The sequence below is a fragment of the Cibotium barometz genome, chromosome 17 (genome assembly GCF_041138505.1).
Source record: "Cibotium barometz isolate CiBa-2024 chromosome 17, ASM4113850v1, whole genome shotgun sequence".
In the NCBI taxonomy this organism is placed as follows: domain Eukaryota; kingdom Viridiplantae; phylum Streptophyta; class Polypodiopsida; order Cyatheales; family Cibotiaceae; genus Cibotium; species Cibotium barometz.
Window position 1 is genome coordinate 18,401,300 of NC_141062.1, and position 21,111 is coordinate 18,422,410.

The 21,111-nt window shown below is 50.1% G+C and overlaps 1 protein-coding gene across 4 annotated transcripts in view; it reads right to left on the minus strand.

The window, feature by feature from the left end:
* The window catches only part of LOC147629731 (putative calcium-transporting ATPase 11, plasma membrane-type), a 44,653-nt gene that overhangs the window by 7,925 nt on the left and 15,617 nt on the right, over positions 1–21,111 (minus strand). For all 4 annotated transcript variants that reach the window (XM_086811277.1, XM_086811276.1, XM_086811274.1 and 1 more), the window contains 2 exons: positions 6,125–6,280; positions 5,804–5,975 (listed from right to left, as the gene is read on the minus strand). In XM_086811277.1, coding sequence (XP_086667403.1) covers positions 5,804–5,975; positions 6,125–6,280 — 328 coding nt within the window. The remainder of the gene's footprint in view (positions 1–5,803; positions 5,976–6,124; positions 6,281–21,111) is intronic.

Consider the following 21,111-nt stretch of genomic DNA (forward strand, 5'->3'; position numbering starts at 1 on the left):
CTCTTTCAAGAGGATGCACCAAGCCCTCATGTCCACCTCTTTTATCCGTTGGCATCTCAACCATGTTAAAATCCCCACGAATAATCCAATGGTTGGCAAGAGGCATCAGTGTAGTGAGAGATTTCCAGAAGACAGTCCTCTCACCTCTATGGTTAGGAGCATAGAGGTTGAGAATACCAATGCGTGTAGTACCTACAGGATCCACTGCCCTCTTGTTGGCAAAATGACACCATGTCCAATGATGCAAGGCAAGATCAAAGCTGAAACAGAGATACAAACACCACCCTTGGTACCAACAGCTGGTGATCAAAAGGTGTGTCCTGAGAGAAGCTCGCCTGATCTCCCACACTGGCTAGCATCCAGTTTATGCTCTTAGAAGAGCAATACATCCATAGGTCCACCTGTAACTGCACAATGAAGCTGGGTTTTTACAATTTGTTTCCGCCGACGCGGAAAAAAATCCCAAAGACCCTGAATGTTCCAAGAGACAATCCTCATAAGGACTCAGAGTATGAACGACCAGATCTCGTGGTCGACAAAGGACCCCCTTTAGAGACAGAAGTACGTGTAACTCGCGGCGGTGCCCGGGGGACTAGGGCCTTTGACACACTTGTTGATACCATCAATGCATATTAAAACATTTAAACATGGCCACAGCCTTAACACATATTCATCATCACTTTGCATAAAACATAAAGCTGGACAAAACATCCACAAATGCTGAAAATGGAGCTTGCACATGTGACACCGCATAGAGGCTGGAATGGGCCGCCCCCCCCGGGAGTATTTTATTACCCAAGGAGAACAATATCATGTACAAGCTTTGAGGGCCTTACTCTCCCCACGGGAGATGCCGGATTATCCATATACAAATGCCATAACATAACCCAACACGAGGCAACCGAGCCGGAACACAAGCTGTAGAAATGCCGAGCCAACAATATAATCCATATACCTCCGTGTGGGTACTGATTCTTCCCCAAAAACCACGGGTCTTCATGCAATAGAGCTGGTACAGAAACTACAACGCTCCATTCAGCCGGTACAGTAGGTACAATGGCTGGTACAGTAGGTACGGTGGTTGGTATAGCAAGTACAAATGCTGGTACAGCATGTACAATGGCTGGTACAGCAAGTACAATGGCTGGTACAGTGGATACAATGGCTGGTACAACCAGTTCAATGGGTGGTGCAGCAGCAGGTACAACAAGTACAAGGGCTGGTACAACCAATACAGTGGCTGGTACAGCAGGTACAAGGGCTTGTACAGCCAATACAGTGGCTGGTACAGCAAGTACAAGGGCTGGTACAACAAGTACAAAAGCTGAAAATCATAATAAATGATTAAATACCCTTGCCTTCAGTATTTCTTCGCGATGGAAGCCTCCAAAACAGTCCCCAACAGCCGGTATTCTTCATGGACAGCCTTCAAGAGAGAGAGAAAGAGAGTAGCCATCCTTAGGGCAGCCTGTAACGGTGGTGGCAGAGGCTAGTGTGCAGCAAGAGAGCCTCTATTAATGAAGAGAGAGGGCTCCAATTTATAGATTTGGGCCTCCCATGAGCTAAAATGGCAAGAGAAGGCTACAATGACAAGTGGAGAGCCACACAATAGCTGAAGTGACAAGTGTGAGGCCACTTGTCTCACTTTGATCCACTTTCTAACAAGTGTCAGGCCACTTGTCTCACTTTGGTCCACTTTCTTGCCACTTGTCTCACTTTGATCCACTTTCTAACAAGTGTCAAGCCACTTGTCTCACTTTGGTCCACTTTCTTGCCACATGTCCCAATCTAAGAGATGGGTCCTTCCATAAACTTTATCTCTAAAAATATCCCAACTGGGTTGGACTCAGATAGTGGCCTCCCTCACCTATAAATAGACCCTCGTTCTTTTGTATTCTCATCTGTGAACTATACCACTGGTCAAAAATGCCAAACCAGTGTCCATGGCTGAAGCAGTAAGAATGGCAAAGGATTTTGCCAAAGCCTTTGTAGTAAAGGTCCCACCAAAGCCTGTTGCACCCTCTAACTTTAAAAGATTCCAAGCCCAGGGAAGTACTTCAAACTTTCCACCCCCGAAGAGGCAGTAAGGCCAGAATCAGAATCAGGATACAGGAAGATTCCGAAGTGAAGGAAGACCCTTCTCCCAGAATACTTTCTCAAGAGCCCCACCTCTTTCAAGAAATCAGAGGGATGAGCTCAGAAGTGAAAACCGATGTTTTGGATGCCAAGGTTTTGGTCACCAACTGAAAGACTGCCCGACTCCTGCCATGTCAAGGAGACAGGGAAGTCAAGGACCCCGAGTTCAGAGACCAACCCCTTCGTACCAGTCTAATCAGGGTCCGTCTCGCCCAAGCCAAGGGAACCCCAGAAGAACTCCAGCTCAGCCATCTGCCTCTGTCCAGAGTAACCTCAAAACTCCTTCCTAGAACTGGGGCAACCAAAGAGAAAGAGTTCCACCTCAGACTGCAGCAGCCAGAGCAGTCACAATTTCAGATGTAGTAGAAGAGGAAAGAGGGCAGATCTTTGCTGCAATTGAAAACCAAGGACTGTCATAGGCACTTTGCCAACTCTTGGTATCTGCTCAATTCCAGATGTAATGACGCGAACAGAATTTCCATCGGAGTCGGGCCAAAAATAGCAACTCTCCTAAATTTTAGGAGTGTGGTCCTTTGTATTCTAGGATAATCCCCCATTCCCAAAGCTTGTACTTTTCAAATATTTAGACATCTTGGAGTCCACCAGACCCCTTTCATACTGGGAAATGTCCAGGCTGGTGACAGTACGTCTTGCATAGATAAGGGAGAGAAAATCTGACGATCTAAACCTTACCTCTCTCTCCCACTCCGGGAAAAAGTCAAGACTAGTCCTCAAAACTGGAGAGGTACCATGACAATGCGAATGCGCAACATCATCCTCAAGGGTACAATCATCTTGTAACTGTAATGCAACATCCTCCTATGAAGGATCTAGATCATGTGCCTGCAAAGCCTCATCCTCCAAAGAAGGACCAACATCCTGTGAGGCAAGAGCTGCATAAGGGTTAGGGTGCTCCACAAGGGGTGTGGGTGAAGGGGCAGGTTCGGGGGTCCGAGGGTGCCTGCCATCCCTAACCACAAGCCAACGCTATGTGGTCTGTTGTGGCAAAGGAGCAACTGGAGCCTCGGCAACTGCAGAAGGCATCTAATGGGTAGGACCACACCGCCTCCTAGCATGGCCCCTCAATCTGGGACAATCTCTAGCAATGTGGCCTTGTTGACGACAAATCCGACACTGGTTAGGTCTGCCTGCAATCTCCATTCTTTGGCGGAAATGAGATCCATCGGGTCTCTGAAGCATAATATGATCGTCTGTAATTGATTGATCAAGAACTAGCACAAGGACCTGGGGTACACCACCAAGAGTGGCGGTAACAGCCGCGGAAGTTGAGGCGGGAGAGCTTGGAAGGACTGGTACCTCTAGAACCTGGCCAAAGGATGCCCCTATGGAAGCTAAAAGCTTCCAATAGGACCGAGGAAGAGCTAGGAACCGCAGTGAGACCGGGGTAAGGTGCTGATCCTCCGCCACTGGATCAAAGCCCACCTGGTACTGAAAGAAGAAAATCTTCCTAGGGCCAAGAGGGAAGGGGCTGCCAGCCAAAGAGAAGTAGCTTCTGAAGAGTGAAAGTCCACCTAGAAAAGCCTTGACCGAGCAAACGAGTATCCTGGAAGTGCACAATTAGCTTCGAAGGGAGAGCTACTAGAAGCCATTCACGGGCCTGCGAACAAGAGGGGTGAGAACCATAAACTCTCGCAATAAGGGTAGTCTGGACCTCAAGGTCAATGTTGTGCTGAAGAGAGGTGAGCTCGTCTTGTGAAAAATTGATGATTCTCCTGGCCAATGGGGGTGACGAAAGATTGGCTGCGGCAGAAGAAGCCATAAAGCCAATCGAGAAAGTGTGGGCGGCCGACTTGAATCCAAATAAAAATGCTGCTAAAATAAAAAAGGAAACAGGGGAGGACAAGGCGGGTGCAGCAAGGCGGAAGCAGAATGCAGGAGCAATAGAGGTGGGTGGGGCAGAGGCTGGAGCAGATGGGCGGGAGCAGCTGGGGCAGCAAAGGGGCAGGCGGGGGCAGAGGCGGAAGGGGTAGGCGGGAGCAGAAAGGATAGAACAGGTGGCTGGGGCAAGGCGGAAGCAGCTGTGGCAGAGGTGGAAGGGGCAGTCTGGAAAAGAAGAGACAGAGGCGGGGGCAGGAATCAGCGGCGCGAGCTCACCTCTTCACACGCTTCAGATAAAAATTGGGATTTATGAATTGAAACAAAAGTTTTTCTCACTTTTTTCTGTTACACACCACTGACATTTGTACTTCATCTGACCAGATTATTGTAACTTTTGGTCCCATAGGTCATTTTGGCCTTTCTAAGACGTTAATACAGATTTCATTTCATTTCTCCTCTTCTCTTCCATAGCTGTGCGTTTTACTAACATTAACAGAGTTGACAACCACTTCCCATGAGTAGAAATGTGAGAAAAGGGTTGCAATTCTCCAACTCCGAGATTTGACACGGATGTTGGAAATCAATGCTCCATTCTCTACTGTTATTGTGCTGGTACCAACTAGCTCAAATGCCCGGAAGATCCAATTTAAACACCGGATGGTGCCCACTGACAAGTAGGAAATTGATTATTTTTCTAAGGGGATGCTTAATTTGATGTGGTATTCTAACCAATTTGGCATTTCCAACTTGCCAACCAACAGTTCCAACCATGTGGTGAAAGGCATATAAAAGAGTTAATTGGGAATAGTATGCAAGAATCTCAACGGAATCTGCAATGGCTTCCCCTGAGCGAAAACATGAAGACAGGGTTGGGATCTTCCCAACCAAGTTTTGCCACAGTTGGCAATCAATGCTTTTCCCTCTACTTGTTATTATGCAGGTACTAGATAACTCATGTTTGCCCCCTTTGTGAGGAGTGCCATGTTTGAGAATCCCAAATGCCTGGCATACCCAGTTTAAATGATGGTGACCGCTGGGGCCAGATGGTTAGAGATGGATTAGGTGTTGCTTCAGCTAGAGTTTAAAGGATATTACAAAAATGTTGTCATACCTGTGATGCATGCAGAGAAAAAATTAATCGTCAAGAAACTGCAGAGGGAATGGCTGGAAAGTTAGGATGCAAGCATCTAAACAGGGTCACTTCCCATGAGTAGAAATGTGAGAACAGGGTTGCATTTCTCCAACTCCAAGATTTGACACGGATGTTGGAAATCAATGCTCCATTCTCTACTGTTTATTGTGCTGGTACCAACTAGCTCAAATGCCCGGAAGATCCAATTTAAACACCGGATGGTGTCTGCTGGGGGCTGTACTTAAGCATTTCATGTGACAAGTAGGTAGGTGATTATTTTTCCAAGGGGCTGGTTAATTTGATGTGGTATTCTAACCAATGTGGCATTTCCGACTTGCCAGCCAACATTTCCAACAGCATTGACCATGGTCAAAGGCATAAAAAAGAGTCGGTTGGGAAGTTAGTATGCAAGAGTCTCGACGGAATCTCCAATGGCTTCCCAAAAATGTGAGAACAGAGTCAAGATCTTCCCAACCAAGGGTATTGGAAAATAATGCTCCCCCTCTACTTGTTATTGTGCAGGTACTAGATAACTCATGTTTTCCCCCTTTGTGAGGAATGCCATGTTTGAGAATCCCAAATGCCCTGCATACCTGGTTTAAACAGCAGATGGCTACTGCTGGAGCAGTCGCTTAGAGATGGATTAGGTGTTGCTTCAGCTAAAGTCGAAAGGATATTACAAAAAAGTTGACATACCCGTGATGCATGCAGAGAAAAAGTTAATCGTCAAGGCTACAACATTCACAGTGAGCTGAAACTGCACAAATTTTTGGATATTGGTGTAGACAGAACGGCCCCACTTTGCCACATTGACAATGCTTGAGAAGTTGTCATCCAATATAATTACATCGGCACTGGACTTTGCGACCTGCATCATAAGAGGGCTCGTTAAGAGCTCTACGATATTCTTCTGTAATAAAAGCCCATCACAATTATGTCATGCAATATAATCCTGTGAGATTGACTCACCACAGGTGAGCTGGAGAGAGCGTACGAAAAGGTAAATTTAATACCTACCTCAGTTCCAGATATACCCATGGCAAGTCCAATATCTGCTTCATGTAAAGCCGGGGCATCGTTTGTACCATCGCCGGTGACGGCAACAACTTCTTCTTGATTTTTAAGATACTTTACTAGCATGAACTTATCATTTGGGGAGGACCTTGCTATCACCTGCAAGTCTTGTCATCAGCACCCAAAGTCATGATTTTGAACACATAAAAATGTAATCAAGAACACTTGCAGAATTATTTCAACTGTGACTGGGGCCAGCGAATTGGACAAGGCCAACCAGGTCTCATCATCAGCACCCAAAGTCATGATTTTGAACACACAAAAATGTAATCAAGCACACTCGCAGAATTATTTCAACTGTGACTGGGGCCAGCGAATTGGATAAGGCCAACCAGGTCCAGAGCACAAACCTGCTGCATTACATCGATTAACAGCTCCCCCTCCCTAAGGAGGTATGGCTGGGAGGAGAGCTTTCTCTTTTAATAAGGTCAAATAAACAAATATATGTTCTAATTTTGCGGGTAAAGGTAGTCCCAGGACTTTATTAATCTTGCCTGAATGTATACAAGGTTGGCTGGGTAATATCTTGCCCGGCAACTCTTGTTACAAAGTTTGAGCAGATAGGAACGCTGCTCGCTGAAGCTCCCGCCTTCACCCCTGCGCTCGCGCTGCTCGCCCCTCGCCTTCCTTCCCTCGCGCCCCTCCCCCCCCCCCCGCCTGCCATCGCTTCTGCGCCTCCCCCCCTCTTCTCGCCATTGCGCCCCCCCCTTCTTCTTGCGTACTCGCCCTCTTGCGCCCCCCTTCCTCACTGCTGCGCCCCCCCCTCCTCGCCATCTCGCCCCCCCCCCCTCCTAGCCTCTTCGCCTGTTCGCCCCCCCCCCCTTTTTTTTCGCGCCCACCTATCTTCAGCAGCGCCCCGCCCCCCTTCCCTTTCGCGTTGCTGCCGCCCCCCCCCCCCCCCCCCCCCAGGGCTTCTCCTTCGACTTTTCGCCCCCTCCCTCCTCTTTCGTGCTGTTTTTCACCCCCAGGGGGTTTTGTTTTTTTTTTCCTTTTCCTCCGGTCTTCCGCCTCTCTGTGTGCAGCCCGTTTCTTGCAGGATTTCCGCTTTCACCTCGCCTTCGCCTGAGCTTCAGACTCTGATGGAGACTCCTCCCGCCTCGCCTCAGAGGGACTCATCCGCAGCCCCCTCGCCCGCCCCCGAGGACATCCCCATCAAGCTTTCTCTTTCGCCGGAAGAGGAAGCGAGCCTCACCGCAGAGGTGGAACGCCTCCAGGCTCATTCCACCATCTGCCGTATAGTCGGCACTCGCCCCAGCAGAGGGGAGATCAGGGATCTTCTTCAGGCCCGCCTTCTTGCAAATGTGGGCAAGATCCTGGATGTACAGCTCCTAGGCCGGGGACATTATCAGATCGAGTTCGAGGCCGCCCAGAGCGTTGCCAAGGTCCTTGCCATGAGTCCCTTGGACATCAGGGGTGCTCGGGCTTTCTTAAGACCTTGGCAGCATGGATTTGACCCAGCAGCGGCGGAGCAGGGAGAGCGCCTCTTCCATGTTACAGTTTGCTTCCCTGGACTCCGCCGGGAGTATCTTCCGCTCCTCTCCAGGCTCGGAGCATTGGTGGGCTCGGTACTAGAGACTGGCCCCTCAGCAGCTTCAGTGGTGGCCAGAGCAGCTGGGCTACCTTCGGTCAGAGTGTTGGTGCCTGACATCTCCTCCCTTCCTAAGGTCATTCAGCTACCTAGGATAGGGGGGGGATGGATAGATCAGAGAGTGGAGTTCTCGGGGCTCCCGAATCAGTGCTTCATTTGCAGGCAGGTCGGTCATCTGGCCAAGGCCTGCCCTCGCAGGAGACCCCGACCCTCACCACAGCAGCAGGCTACTGATGGCCCGCCCACAGATTCGGCTCGGCAGGCTGCCTCCGGGACACCTGCTCAGGCCACAGAGACCTCGGAGTGGCAGCCTGGACAGGGGCGCCGCCGAGGGAGACAGCCACAGCAGCACGCCCAGAGACCGCTGCAGCAGCAACCACAGTCTCAGCCTCACTGGGTTCCCGTGAGGAACAGCTTTTCTCCCCTCGAGGAGGAGACCCCCGCGGCGACGACTGAGGACCAGGAGATGCCAGCACCCCCTCCTTCACCCCCCCCACCCCCGTCCCCCCCCCACTGCCTCGCTTCCACCATCGCCTCCTCCCGTCTCCGCTCCGGTTTCGGCAGCGGCTCCCCCTCCATCCCCCTCGCCTCCCCCTCCTCCCCCTCCGCCCGCCTCTCCCTCCCGGGAGGCCCTGGCGGTTCCCTGGCGTTCACCTGCAGTCCGGAGAGCGCTGAGCACTGATCTCGCTCGAGCATCACAGAGGAGACCTATGCCGATTAGGGCTTCACGGATTTCATCTATCCGCAGTCGGCTGAGTCGCCTTGGCATTAGACAGCGCTCGGAGGCTTTTGATTATACTTTCACACGGCTTTTTGGAGCAGAGGGCCCCCATGAGCCAGCACCCATCCGAGTTCATGTAGTGATACCTCCGGCCCGCGGAGAGGAGGCACTAGACTCAGCGGTGGCCTTCTCTTTCCCTCTATGTGGCCCTTGCGACTGGGAGTGGACTCTAGAGCTCGCTCTCAGCACTTTGAAGACTCAGGCAGTTGAGTTTTCTCATCACATGAGCGATCTGGAGGTGACAGATGTGATAGGCCAACTTTGGGAGTTGGCTCATTTTTTCTTGGATCCCGGGGGTGTGGATACCTCAGGGATTCGGCATTTGGTCGTGCGCATAGTGGCCGACTTAGCACGCGACCCTGGATATGTGTGTATACACGAGGTTTCTCTGTCAGAGCAGGAGGCAGTCGCCATGGGCCACAGCCACTGGCGCCTGATCCGGGATTCTTGTAGTACACCGGGTGGGCAGATTCGCAGCCGCTCGGATGGGGACTATTCTCCATCCAAGCCGCTTGCGAAGGCCCGCCGCACGGCTGAGACAGCATCCACCTCAGTAGGACATCCATGAGGATCATCTCATGGAATGTACAGGGCCTTGGCGGAGCACACTTTATACACTATCGTGGTTGCTTGAGGCAGGAGCTTCAGAGATGCCTGGTTGGTGGCAGCATTGATATTTTGATGATGCAGGAGCACCACTTGGGTGAGAGCAGGATCCAGAGATATGGTTCGGTGATGCCTGGTAGATGGGACACTTTTTGGTCTGCAGGGTTTGGTCCTTTGGGTGGACAGGGAGGAGTATGCATGGTCATTGCAGATGTATGGCGGCAGGCCATTGTGGATCGAGGGATCATTGTGCCTGGTAGAGCACAGTATGTCATTTTGAGGATGCATGATGAGCTATTGGGCGTGCTCAACGTCTATGCGCCCAATCATGCTAGTGCCAGAGCAGAGTTCTGGACCCAGGTTACGGATGCATTGCCAGAGGCCGCACATTGGTGTGTCGGGGGAGACTTCAACATGCTTGAGGACCCGGCAGATAGGGTGGGAGGCAGTCATGTTACAGTGCACGGCACGGAGCTTGCAGCTTGGGATCGGTTTTGCATGTCACTGAGGATCACTGATGCATGGCAGCATGGGGCTTTCTCCCAGTCTCAGGACAGTCTTAGTTTCTCTCGGTCGGATCGCCGACAGGGAGGGACTAATCTATCACGGATTGATCGCTTTTATGTGGGCGACTGGTTAGGGGAGCGAGGGGGCTCCGTCGGCATTCTTGCTGGCACCTCATTTTCAGATCATGCGCCAGTTATATTGACATTGGAGGAGGGGACACGGGAGCCCAGCTTGCAGTTGAGGATCCCAGAGAGGATACTTACAGATCCCAGTCTCGCTGAGGACATTGAGAGGATATGGCATGATAGTCAGTGCTTTGACCAGGATGCAGCGGGCCAGTGTGCCCAGGGACTCACCGATCTTAGCTCTTTTCTTCACGCTGCAGCTTTGACACGGCTGGGAGAGATTCGCGAGCGGGAGCATCGGCTGAGACGCAGCCTTGCTTCGCTACAGCACCTTCAGGAGCAGCAGCCTGCATGTGAGTGGGTGGCGTCCCAGCTGCGCCAGGCACGCCAGGAGGTTAGAGAGGTAGAGGAGCAGAGACACGAGTTTTACTATCGTCGTCAGGCCTCTCAGTGGACGCAGCTTGGTGATAGAGTGACTGGAGAGTTTTTTGAGATCACTGGACCCCGTCATGCGCGAGCAGGAGTCCGCCAGCTTGGTCGACCGGATGGATCGGTAGCTACTGAGCTTGGGGAGATTAGAGCCATTGCCACTGCATTTTATAGAGACCTGCTTTCAGCGGAGCCAGCCACTGAGGATCGAGATGTATGCAGACAGACTATGTGGGCCCATGTGCAGAGGAGGGTCACAGACCGGATGCGTACAGTTCTAGGTGCGCCTCTGTCAGAGATTGAGCTTGCCGAGGCCTTGAGGGTCCTGCCGCGACATAGTTGCCCAGGGGAGGACGGACTGACGCCGGCCTTTTTTATGTGCTATTGGGACCTTTTGGGGCCAGGCCTCCGCAGGGGCTTTCAGCATGTTTTGGACACTGGGTGATGCCGCAGAGCTTTTCAGAGGGCTTGATCTATCTTATCCCCAAGGGGGAAGGAGTATCAAATGATATTCGGCATTGGAGGCCTATTACGATCCTCAATACTGTCTACAAGGTCTTAGCAAAGGCCTTGAGTTTGAGGATCCAGCCCTTCCTGGGGGAGTTGATTCATGCTACTCAGACAGGATTTGTCAAGGAGCGCAGTATCCTTGACAACATCTTTACTTTCTGGGAGGCGACGGCCCGAGCTAGATTTCTTGGCGAGGACTTGGTCGTGATGCTTCTCGATTTTGAGAAGGCATACGATAGAGTTGATTGGGGTTTCTTAGAGGGCACTATGCTTCGCCTGGGCTTTGAGCCAGGATGGATCAGCGGCTCTGTATTCCACAGCTCGCAGCCAGGTGCTGATTGCAGGAGGACGGGGGCCGAGTTTTGAGCTGACCAGATCAGTCCGTCACGGGTGTCCCCTCGCTCCTTTTCTTTTTCTCTTCTTTGCGGAGGCTATGAGCATGTATTTGACGGCAGAGGAGGTTGGTTTGAGAGGACTGCAGCTCCCAATCCGGGGGGAGGACCTGCTTGATGCTGAGTTTGCAGATGACACGGGCTTATTTTTGCATGGCCAAGAGGCCAATCTTCTTCGGGCAGAGCAGTCGCTCCAGGTTTTTAGTGCAGCTTCGGGAGCATTGATCAATTGGCGCAAGACAGTGGCCTTTTGGATCAGTAGTGCTCCCACTCCGGCATGGAGCCCGGACCCCGGTTTTAGATGGATTCCTCCAGGCACAGCAGTGCGGTATTTGGGATGCCAGATTGGCCTAGATTTGTCACCTGAGCAGCAGATTGCCCCGCTTCTTCTGAGCATTCGGAAGAAGCTTTTGTATTGGAGTACAGCTCGACTATCCTTGGCCGGAAGGGTGGTGGTGGCAAATCAGGTGCTGTTAGCGACCATGTGGTACATTACGTCTTGCTGGATTTTCTCGAGCTCTTGCATCAGCCAGGTACAGAGGCTGATCAGGAACTTTCTGTGGTCTGGGCGGGACGGTCAGCCAGCTCGGGCAAAGGTTGCATGGGCAGTTATTACACTTCCGTTGGCTCAGGGAGGTTTGGGCATTATAGATCCAGTCGATCAGAGTAGAGCCTTATTGGGGAAGCTTATTGTTCGGGGGTTGCTTCCAGGCGCTGAGCCTTGGAAAGAGCTCCTCTTGCAGCAGCTGCAGGCTCGGGCACCCCCAGCAGGGGTACTTGGGCACCAGAGATTCGCTGGATCTTCATAGAGATGAGGAGGACAGGCCTCAGTAGAGGATGGGAGGACAGATTTGCTTTGAGTATCCTGAGAGCTTGGGAGCTGCTGAGACCGGGGCTTTCTCAGCGACCTCCTTCTTGTGTTGAGGAGCGGGCCAAACAGCCGCTCATCTGGAGCCCAGCGGTTCGCACGGAGCAGGGTCATATGCTGGGTTCTCGGCCTCGTCTAGCCTGGGGACCTTTAGCGGCAGGCCCAGCTCGTAGTTTTGGAGACTGGCAGACCTTTTGCAGTCTCCCAGAGGAGATCCAGGTGGAGAGGCTGAGTCACTTCAGAGGGGGATTGATTATGAGGGATGATATTCAGGAGGCACTCACAGAGGAGTGGTTCACGCCTCTTGAGCCAGTGGCCCCACGGTGGATGGGAGCCTTTACACAGTTGGAGATCCTGATTGCAGTCAGAGCTTGCACTGAGGATGGCGGTTGCCTCTACTATGAGATTCACGATGAGGGCAGACTCCAGAGAGTGGAGATGGAGTCGACTTTGGTTGCAGAGTGCACCTTTCAGAGGATTCGGGTAGTGGCCGCCACTTCTCGGAAGTGGCATATTGACCCCGACCCTGCAGATGTGCTCCCGGATTGGCGCATATGGGCATATGCAGCGCGCCCTTTGGCCCGGCTACAGTGGGACCCCGGGGAGTACGAGTGGCATGATCCTTATGCATCCCTTGAGGCCACAGAGATTACCTTTTTTCAGTATACTGTTCGGCTGGGGCGGCATATTTTGACGGCGAGGAGGACGGTCTCTCCAGCGGCAGCGGGGCATTGGCGGCTGCAGGGACTCTCACAGGAGTTCTTGGAGGATTTTTGGGCTCGGCTCTGGGCTAGTCGACAGGCCCGCAGGATCTCGACTTTTCAGTGGCTGGTCGCCCACAGGGGCTCAGCAGTTGGCACTTGGCTTGTTTACAGGGGTCTTCCGGCGGCCTGCGTCCGATGCGGCCACCCTATGGAGACACAGAGACATTGCCTTTGGAATTGCCCTCAAGCGCAGCAGATTTGGCTGCGGATGCTGCGTATTCTGGCTCCCCTCTCTCCAGAGGGTATGTTTACGTGGGGTGCCGCTGCTTGGTCGACCTCGTCAGGACCTGCGATGGGCTATGAGATGGAGCAGGGCAATCAGGCCATCAGATTTATTAGGGGCCAGCCTCGCCCGGTTCCGGCACCGGATTTCTCGTCCGCCAGCTGGACACAGGAGAGGGATTTACGATGGGAGCTCCTCAGCAGCCTCAACATCTGGTTCACCTAGAGGGCCCGGTGCTTCACGGCCTTTGAGGGGAGATTGGAGCCACCAGCAGAGACTGTACGGGGGATTTGGCAGGAGTTGATCCACACCCGATATACTCACCTTTTCTACCATAGGAGAGCAGCATGAGTGAGATGTGGAGAAGCTCTTGCCACTTTTGCGAGACAAGAAGATCTACATTTACAAAAAGAAGAGCGCATTTGGTCTCTTAGAGGTTCATTACCTTCTATGTATAAAAGATTTAAGTGGATTGCTTCATGCTCACTACATAAAGATATAAAGAAGGTCTTGTTGTGCAAAACACGATCTAGCAAGTTGCATGTTACACTTGAGGCAAATTTTGTACATCACATGTACTCTGCACTGTAGTGCATGGTGACAAGATGGCTCATCATTAGTGCAACACTGCACAGCAGGAGAACCCTTTAGGATTTGATATTTGTCGTACGCCGTGACCCCATTGTAATCCTCATTCTAGGATATGTCAGGCACGAGCTACGTAGGTCATTCCTTAGCCTCACAACGCTAGTCGGTCTGTTAAGTCCCTTAACCCACTTGGAGAGAATCATTCATGCATATAGAAGTCATAGAAGCCTTAGGGTTTGCATCAAGACATGTTTGCATTTTATAGACCATCTAGAACATTGCAGAAGCCTTAAGATATCATCCAATATTTTATCCTATTTAGTTGGCATTTTTCCATATTTTCCAGCATTTATTACCATTATTTCATGTATTATCTAGTCGTGTAGCTTCATTAAACCAATCGGCCAGTCTGCCAACCAACCGACCAGCCAACATACCCATATAAATAGCATCGCTTCTTGCATTCCATCATCATTCAGCCATCAGCCTTCAAGCATTTCATCCTTTAGCACAAGGAGCATCAACGATTGAGCATCTAGCCCCTCATTATCAAAACGCAGCACCATTCAGCATTCAGCCACTTCAGAACCTTGCGTTTTCAGCATTCATGACATCATCGTTTTGCTACAGCCCTTCCGGTGAAGGTAAAATGCATTCATTCATTCATTTTCAGCATTCATTCACAGCCTAGGACAGTCCCAAAGCTGCCCATCTCTCAGTCTCAGATTTGCAGCCTTCCTACGTTCCATTGGAAGAGTGCATAGGCTTGAGATCGGTCATCATTGGTGCTTCCTACAACGGTGTACAGCTCAGTCCGACTCTTGGTCTTTCAAAGGTCTTGCGTTTTGCTTATCTAGAGTCCAAAGTCGGTTCTTAGTCATTCTCTTCAAAGATAATAAAGCAAATACTCCTAGCAATAGGAGGGGGTTCTTCAGTGGGTAATTTGGGACCCAATACGGTGTACAGGTCTCTCTCTCTCTCTCTCTCTCTCTCTCTCTCTCTCTCTCTCTCTCTCTCTCTCTCTACTGTCTGGTTATGGGCGGTCCTGGCATTGAAGTCCCCCAAGAGAATGATGTCACCATCCCTGGAGAACTCCCAAATGTCATCATCAAAAATAGAAAAGGGAGACTGCCCGCTAGGTGATGCATACACTGATGTACTAGGAGCAAAATAGCATATAGCAATGTAGAGATATCTGCCCGTCTTTGCCCTCAGTCTAACCCACATGTACCTAGCTTGCTCATCTCTGCGGACCATATGTATCAGTGGCTGTAGCTCCTCTCTAAACAATACTGCCACTCCTCCTGAGCCCCGTCCTCTATGCTCTGAACGAGTCTCCTGTCTACAAGCTGTCTCCCATCGGTATCCACTAACATGTGGCATGGATTGTCCAGGAGCTTGATGCGTCTCACAGTAGAAGATGATGTCCCTCCCAGTGAAACTATCCTCAAAAGCCCCTACATCAAGGTAGAGATCCATTACAATTCCAAGTAGCAACTTTGAGTGTAGTCCCATAGGTCTCACGCCGTCATGAAGGGCGCCTCTCCATAATTACCACTCTACCATCTCTATAGAAGGCCACTTTCCCTTTCTCTCGGGCTGTCCTTATCTCGGGCATAACTTCTTTCATGTGGGCAAGTTGCGAGAGTGTGAGGTCATCTCCAAGAAATATTCCTGTCTTCTTGAGTGTAGGACGTCTCTTCAAGAAGTCCTTCTTCTCTTCCATGGAGGGGAAACGAATGATAAGTGCTCTCTTCTTAGAAGATTCGCCACTACCTTCTCTCTTCTTTCCCACTCTCCATGCCTTTGTGTGCATGGCTTCAATGCCCATCATAGAGAAGAGCTCTTTGGTTTTCCCTTCCGCATCATCACGATCTTTTAGACCGGACACTCGTACATGTAAGGCCCGGGTCTTCCTCCTTTGCTCCTCTTCAAGGGTCATGTTGATGATGGTGGGAGTGGGGATGGGTGGCGATTCTTTACCTTTCCCTTTCTTGGCGACCTCGATCCATTTCTCCGCCTCGTCCATCTTCTTTTGTGTCTCTGTGATCACCTCCACCCATGAAGATGTCTTCTCTTTATGTTGCTCCTCCTCCTCTTCGAGAATGATCCTCATTTGTTTCTTGATGGTATTCAGCTCTTCAATAAAGGAGGGCTGAAATTTTCCATCCTCAAGCTTGCCTTGTGAAGTGGCTTCCAACTCCTTTTTGAGGGCTGAGATTTTAGCCGCTTGACTTTTAGCATGCAATTTGGTCTCCACTAGTTCCTCCTTTAAGGCTGAAATCTCAGCCTCTTGCTTGGATGTTCTCTCTTCGAGCTCTTGGATTTTGTCAAATCCCTTCTCGAGTTTGGAGAGGCGGTTTATGATTGTGGTAATGGAAGAGTCGACCATCTTCTTGTTTTCTTTGATAATTGCGCTGAGCTTGTCCTCCACCTTCACGAGCTCCTCTTTAACTCCGGTCTTGGCCATGACTTTTTGCAATACTTCCCACAGCCAATGGACTGGAAATTAATCCATGACACCTGCGCGCAGCGCGAAACAGCAGCAGCAAAGGGGGGGGGGGAGGGGGGTCAAGCCATGTAGAGAAAAGAGAAGAGATTCAGCAGAGAGAGAGAGTTATGTTGCTACTGTGGGGGCCTGAGCAAGGGTGTGTGGCAAGGGAGGGAGCGTGGGTGGGAAGAGTGGGGCGGAGGGACGGGCCAGCCCAGGCAGGAGAGAGGGCGGCGAGCAGGGGCGAAGAGTAGATTTGGCAGGAGTTTTGAGTGTACTTTTCTAAACTGGTCACATCTTCTTTCCTTGAAACTGACAAAAGAGTTTGGTCTTGGTCATAGTCTGATTCAAGGTTCGAGTCGGATAAGATTTTTCTTGAACTATCTTTCTCGAAAAGGTTTGATAATTTAGTTACTATTTTACTGAATTTCTTTCTTTGAATATTCCCTTAACTAATTTCTAAATTAGTTACAAATTCCAATGAGGAATAAAATAATCATTTATCTGAATATTTCGATCTCGATAGATTTCTTGAATTTTCTTTTTACAATCCGTGTGAATATAAAAAGATAGAAATTTCTCTCTTAGAGTATGTAATTATTCATTTATCAAATACTCATAGAATTTAAGAGAATTCTAATTTTGATATAAAAATTCTTTATGCATCTATTTATGCATAAAATCAAATTTAATAGGAATAACACTTTTAAAATAAAAAGAATTTCTTTATGCATCTATTTATGCATAAAAATCAATTTTTATAAGAATAACGCTTTTGTAATTAAAAAAATCTTTTATGCATCTTTCTATGCATAAAAATGAGAGAGAGAGAGAGAGAGAGAGAGAGAGAGAGAGAGAGAGAAATGAAATGAAATGTAATATTAACGTCTTCAGAAGGCCAAAATGACCTAAGAGACCAAAAAGGTAACAACAATTGGTGGATCTGATACAATGTCTGTGTAAGGAAAGCTAAAAACAACTAAACAACTAACTGAAAGTGAAACAACTATGAGGAAAAGTACTATACTAGGAGCTCCTAATGATAACATCTGGGAAGAAAACTCCAGCAACAAAGGTAAGCATCATACACATCACTCTCTCATCGGTCGATGGCGGATATCCTCAATGTCCTCCATGGTGAGTACTCTGACTGGACGTCTCCCATGCCGTGCTAGTATGGTCCTGATCCTCTGTTGTAGTCTCCGCCGGTGTCGAGATAAGCCTGTCATCTTGGGGTGCCTGGACCGCCCCAGCTCTATAGCCCGATCAATTAGTGTATCTCTGGTGCGGCTGTACTCTGGGGCTAGCTGCAATGCCTGCTGGCCTGACTGCTCAATCTCTGGTCGAAAGAAGTCTGTAATCTGCCTCTGTAGGTGTCTCTCCCTTTCTGATCCCCTCCCTCTAAGGAGACCCTCTCTATGTCTACGCAGCTCCAGCAAGTACAATCCGAGGCATCTCTGATCTTGGTATCTCATGACTCTAGAAAGTGGTCCGAAGCCCTCTCTGAACAGGCAGTGAAAGCGGCCTTGTATCTCATAATATATTGGACAGTGACATATGTAATGTAACTCTGTCTCTGGCTCCATCTGGCACAGCTGACAAATCCTGGCCTCAGCTGGTACTCCTCTGAATCTGTCAGTCTCAATCTCTAGCTGGTGTGAGGATGTGCGCATCTGACCAATAGCACACCGTACCCCATGAGAAAGATGAGTATCCATGTAGCTGGGTCTAATCACAAACCCATCCTCCGTGAGCTGGAGAAGATGATCTCTATAGAAAGCCATCTTCGTACCAAGCTCGTGTGTTGGCTGTATCCATGTCCTCCTAGTGTCCAGCTGAGTCAAGTCCTGCCTGATAAGTCTGGTAATCTCTGCCCGTGTGAGAGAGAGGGAGGGTGCATCCAGGGAGTACTGAAATGGAGGTAGCCTGTCCATACTAAAGTCATGCAGCTGGAACCAAGCTGTCATCTGTGCATACCAACATGATCCGTCTCCCTGTGATGCCAACTGTCGTGAAGACTCCAGGGCTAAGCGAGCATATCTGTCTCTAGGGAGAGCCCAAGTGCTATGTATAAAGGAGACTGATCGAGTGAGTGCCTCTACTACCAATGGGGGGGCAGCCATCTCTGCACGGATAATATCATGTGGTACGGAGGCCTTGGCCCTAATCATCCGGGAAATCATAGAAACCAAGGACCTCTCCATACGTCTCCATCCATCGGTGCTGCCAGCTCGGCTGTGGTGATCCACTGAGGGTCCCCATATCTCCACTCCATACATCATGGCTGAAGTGACCAAAGTGTCAAAGAGTCAGAGCTTTGTTCGAGGTTCCTGAAACTGAACCTACGAACACATCCTCTCTAGTCTCCCCAATGTTGCATAAGCTCTGGTCAATCTGGTCTCCGCTGCTCTCCTCAAGGAAAATAGTGGGCCACTAAAAACCACACCAAGGTAAGTATATGCATCTGTATACTCCAGTGTCTCCTGACCATATGTAAAGGTGGGTATTGACCTCCTAACCCACTGTGATGTGGTGTTAAACACCATCACCTTGGTTTTACCAAGGTTAACAGACAATCCACTGTCCTCTGCAAACGTGTGCAATGCATCCAAATGAGGCTGCATCCCCTCTGGAGAATCTGAGATTAGCACAATATCATCAGCATACAATAACAGCGGAATCCATGTCCCTGCTAGCTGTGCCCCTCTGTCACCCTCCCGCTCTACATAGTCTGAAACCTCATCCACATTCATCCCAAATAAGGTGGGAGAAAGGGGGCAGCCCTGTTTCACCCCAATAGTGGAGTGAACCATCTCAGATATACCCTGAGTAGTACGTACCTGCCCCACAACTGTCCTGTATAAAGCCATGATTCCCCAAATCAGCTCTGTGGGCACTCCCATCTCCTGTAGTCTGCGCATCAGTCTGGCTCTCGGTACTGTGTCAAAAGCTTTGCGGAAATCCACAAAGCAACAATAAATCCTCCTGCCATATAATCTGCCCTCCTCAATAATAGCTCTGAGTGTCAAGATATGGTCAAGAGTGGAGAAACCTCTCCTGAACCCTGCCTGCCCTGATGCACGTATGCTCTCTCTCTCTGCCCATCTACTCAACTCCTGCTCAAGAATAAATGCATATAATCTAGCCAATGTGTGACCAATCATGATGGTACGATAATTCCCAGGAAGCATGGGATCCATATTCCAAGTCTCAGGAAAACCCTCACACATGGCTCGATTAAACATCATAGCAATAAGCTCTGCAAGCATATCTCTGGCATGAATAAAGTGCTCTGCTACCAAACCATCATGATCATATGCTCTCCCAGTCCTCATCCTGTCAATAGCTTTCCTTACCATCTCAGCAGCAAAGAAAGCATGTCTTTGGGCATGGCTCCAATGCGTCTGGCAGGGGCGACTGTCCTGGTGCTGTGTACAGGGATGCTGCATACTCACCCCAAATCTCTGTGGAGGTAATGGCTGGTGATGGTGAATGCTCATGGAATAGTCTCCATGCCTCGCATGAGTCCTGACTCATAAATAACTCGTACAAATCCCTCTCTAACTCAGCAAGATAAGCCCTCTTCTTCCGTCGCACTAGGTGCCGGAAGGTAATCCGTGACTGTCTGTGAGTGGTAACACCCATGAGCACCTCTCTCTGTAATCTGATCCTCATCTCTTTGCACTCCTCATCATACCAACTGTTCTGGGGCATGTTCCCAGATCGTCTCCGTGTAGGCTGACTATGGGGATATGCCTCTGATGCTGCAGCATCAGGGGCATATCCCCATGAGAGAGAGAGAGAGAGAGAGAGAGAGAGAGAGAGAGGGACGGGCTAGCCCAGGCGGGAGAGGGGGGGGCGGCGAACAGCAAACAGGGAGAGAGGCGGGAGAGAGGGCCTATCTAGACTCTCACAGGATGAGGAACATACAGTGTATGGGCGGTATTTGATAAACATGGGGATTGCACATGGATTGGCCATCCTAAATGGCCTACAGAGATTCCCGACAGCAGGCGGTTTCACTAGCTTTCCACATCGGCATGGTGCTAGTACAGTGGACTATGTTATGGCTCAGCCCAGTCTCATTCCCTCTTTTCAAGATTTTATGGTAGGCACTAGGCCGGTTGGAGTAGAAGTGGATCATGCTATCTTGTCCTTCACTCTCACATTTCAGTTCAGCACCGCTCCATTGGGACAGTTCTCCACACACACTCGTTATACCTTTACGAGGGAGACTGACACTATGTACATGGATGAGATATACAAACGCTTATGTGACGAGGATGCCCCTGATGCTGCAGCATCAGGGGCATATCCCCATGAGAGAGAGAGAGAGAGAGAGAGACAGAGAGAGGGACGGGCTAGCCCAGGCGGGAGAGGGGGGGGGGGCGCGGCGAACAGCAAACAGGGAGAGAGGCGGGAGAGAGGGCCTATCTAGACTCTCACAGGATGAGGAACATACAGTGTATGGGCGGTATTTGATAAACATGGGGATTGCACATGGATTGGCCATCCTAAATGGCCTACAGAGATTCCCGACAGCGGGCGGTTTCACTAGCTTTCCACATCGGCATGGTGCTAGTACAGTGGACTATGTTATGGCTCAGCCCAGTCTCATTCCCTCTTTTCAAGATTTTATGGTAGGCACTAGGCCGGTTGGAGTAGAAGTGGATCATGCTATCTTGTCCTTCACTCTCACATTTCAGTTCAGCACCGCTCCATTGGGACAGTTCTCCACACACACTCGTTATACCTTTACGAGGGAGACTGACACTATGTACATGGATGAGATATACAAACGCTTATGTGACGAGGAGCCGGGACGGCCATTAGATGAGCTCACTCAGATATTGATAGAGACGCTTCATGCTGCAACATCAGAGGCATATCCCCATAGTCAGCCTACACGGAGACGATCTGGGAACATGCCCCAGAACAGCTGGTATGATGAGGAGTGCAGAGAGATGAGGATCAGATTACAGAGAGAGGTGCTCATGGGTGTTACCACTCACATACAGTCACGAATTACCTTCCGGCGCCTAGTGCGACGGAAGAAGA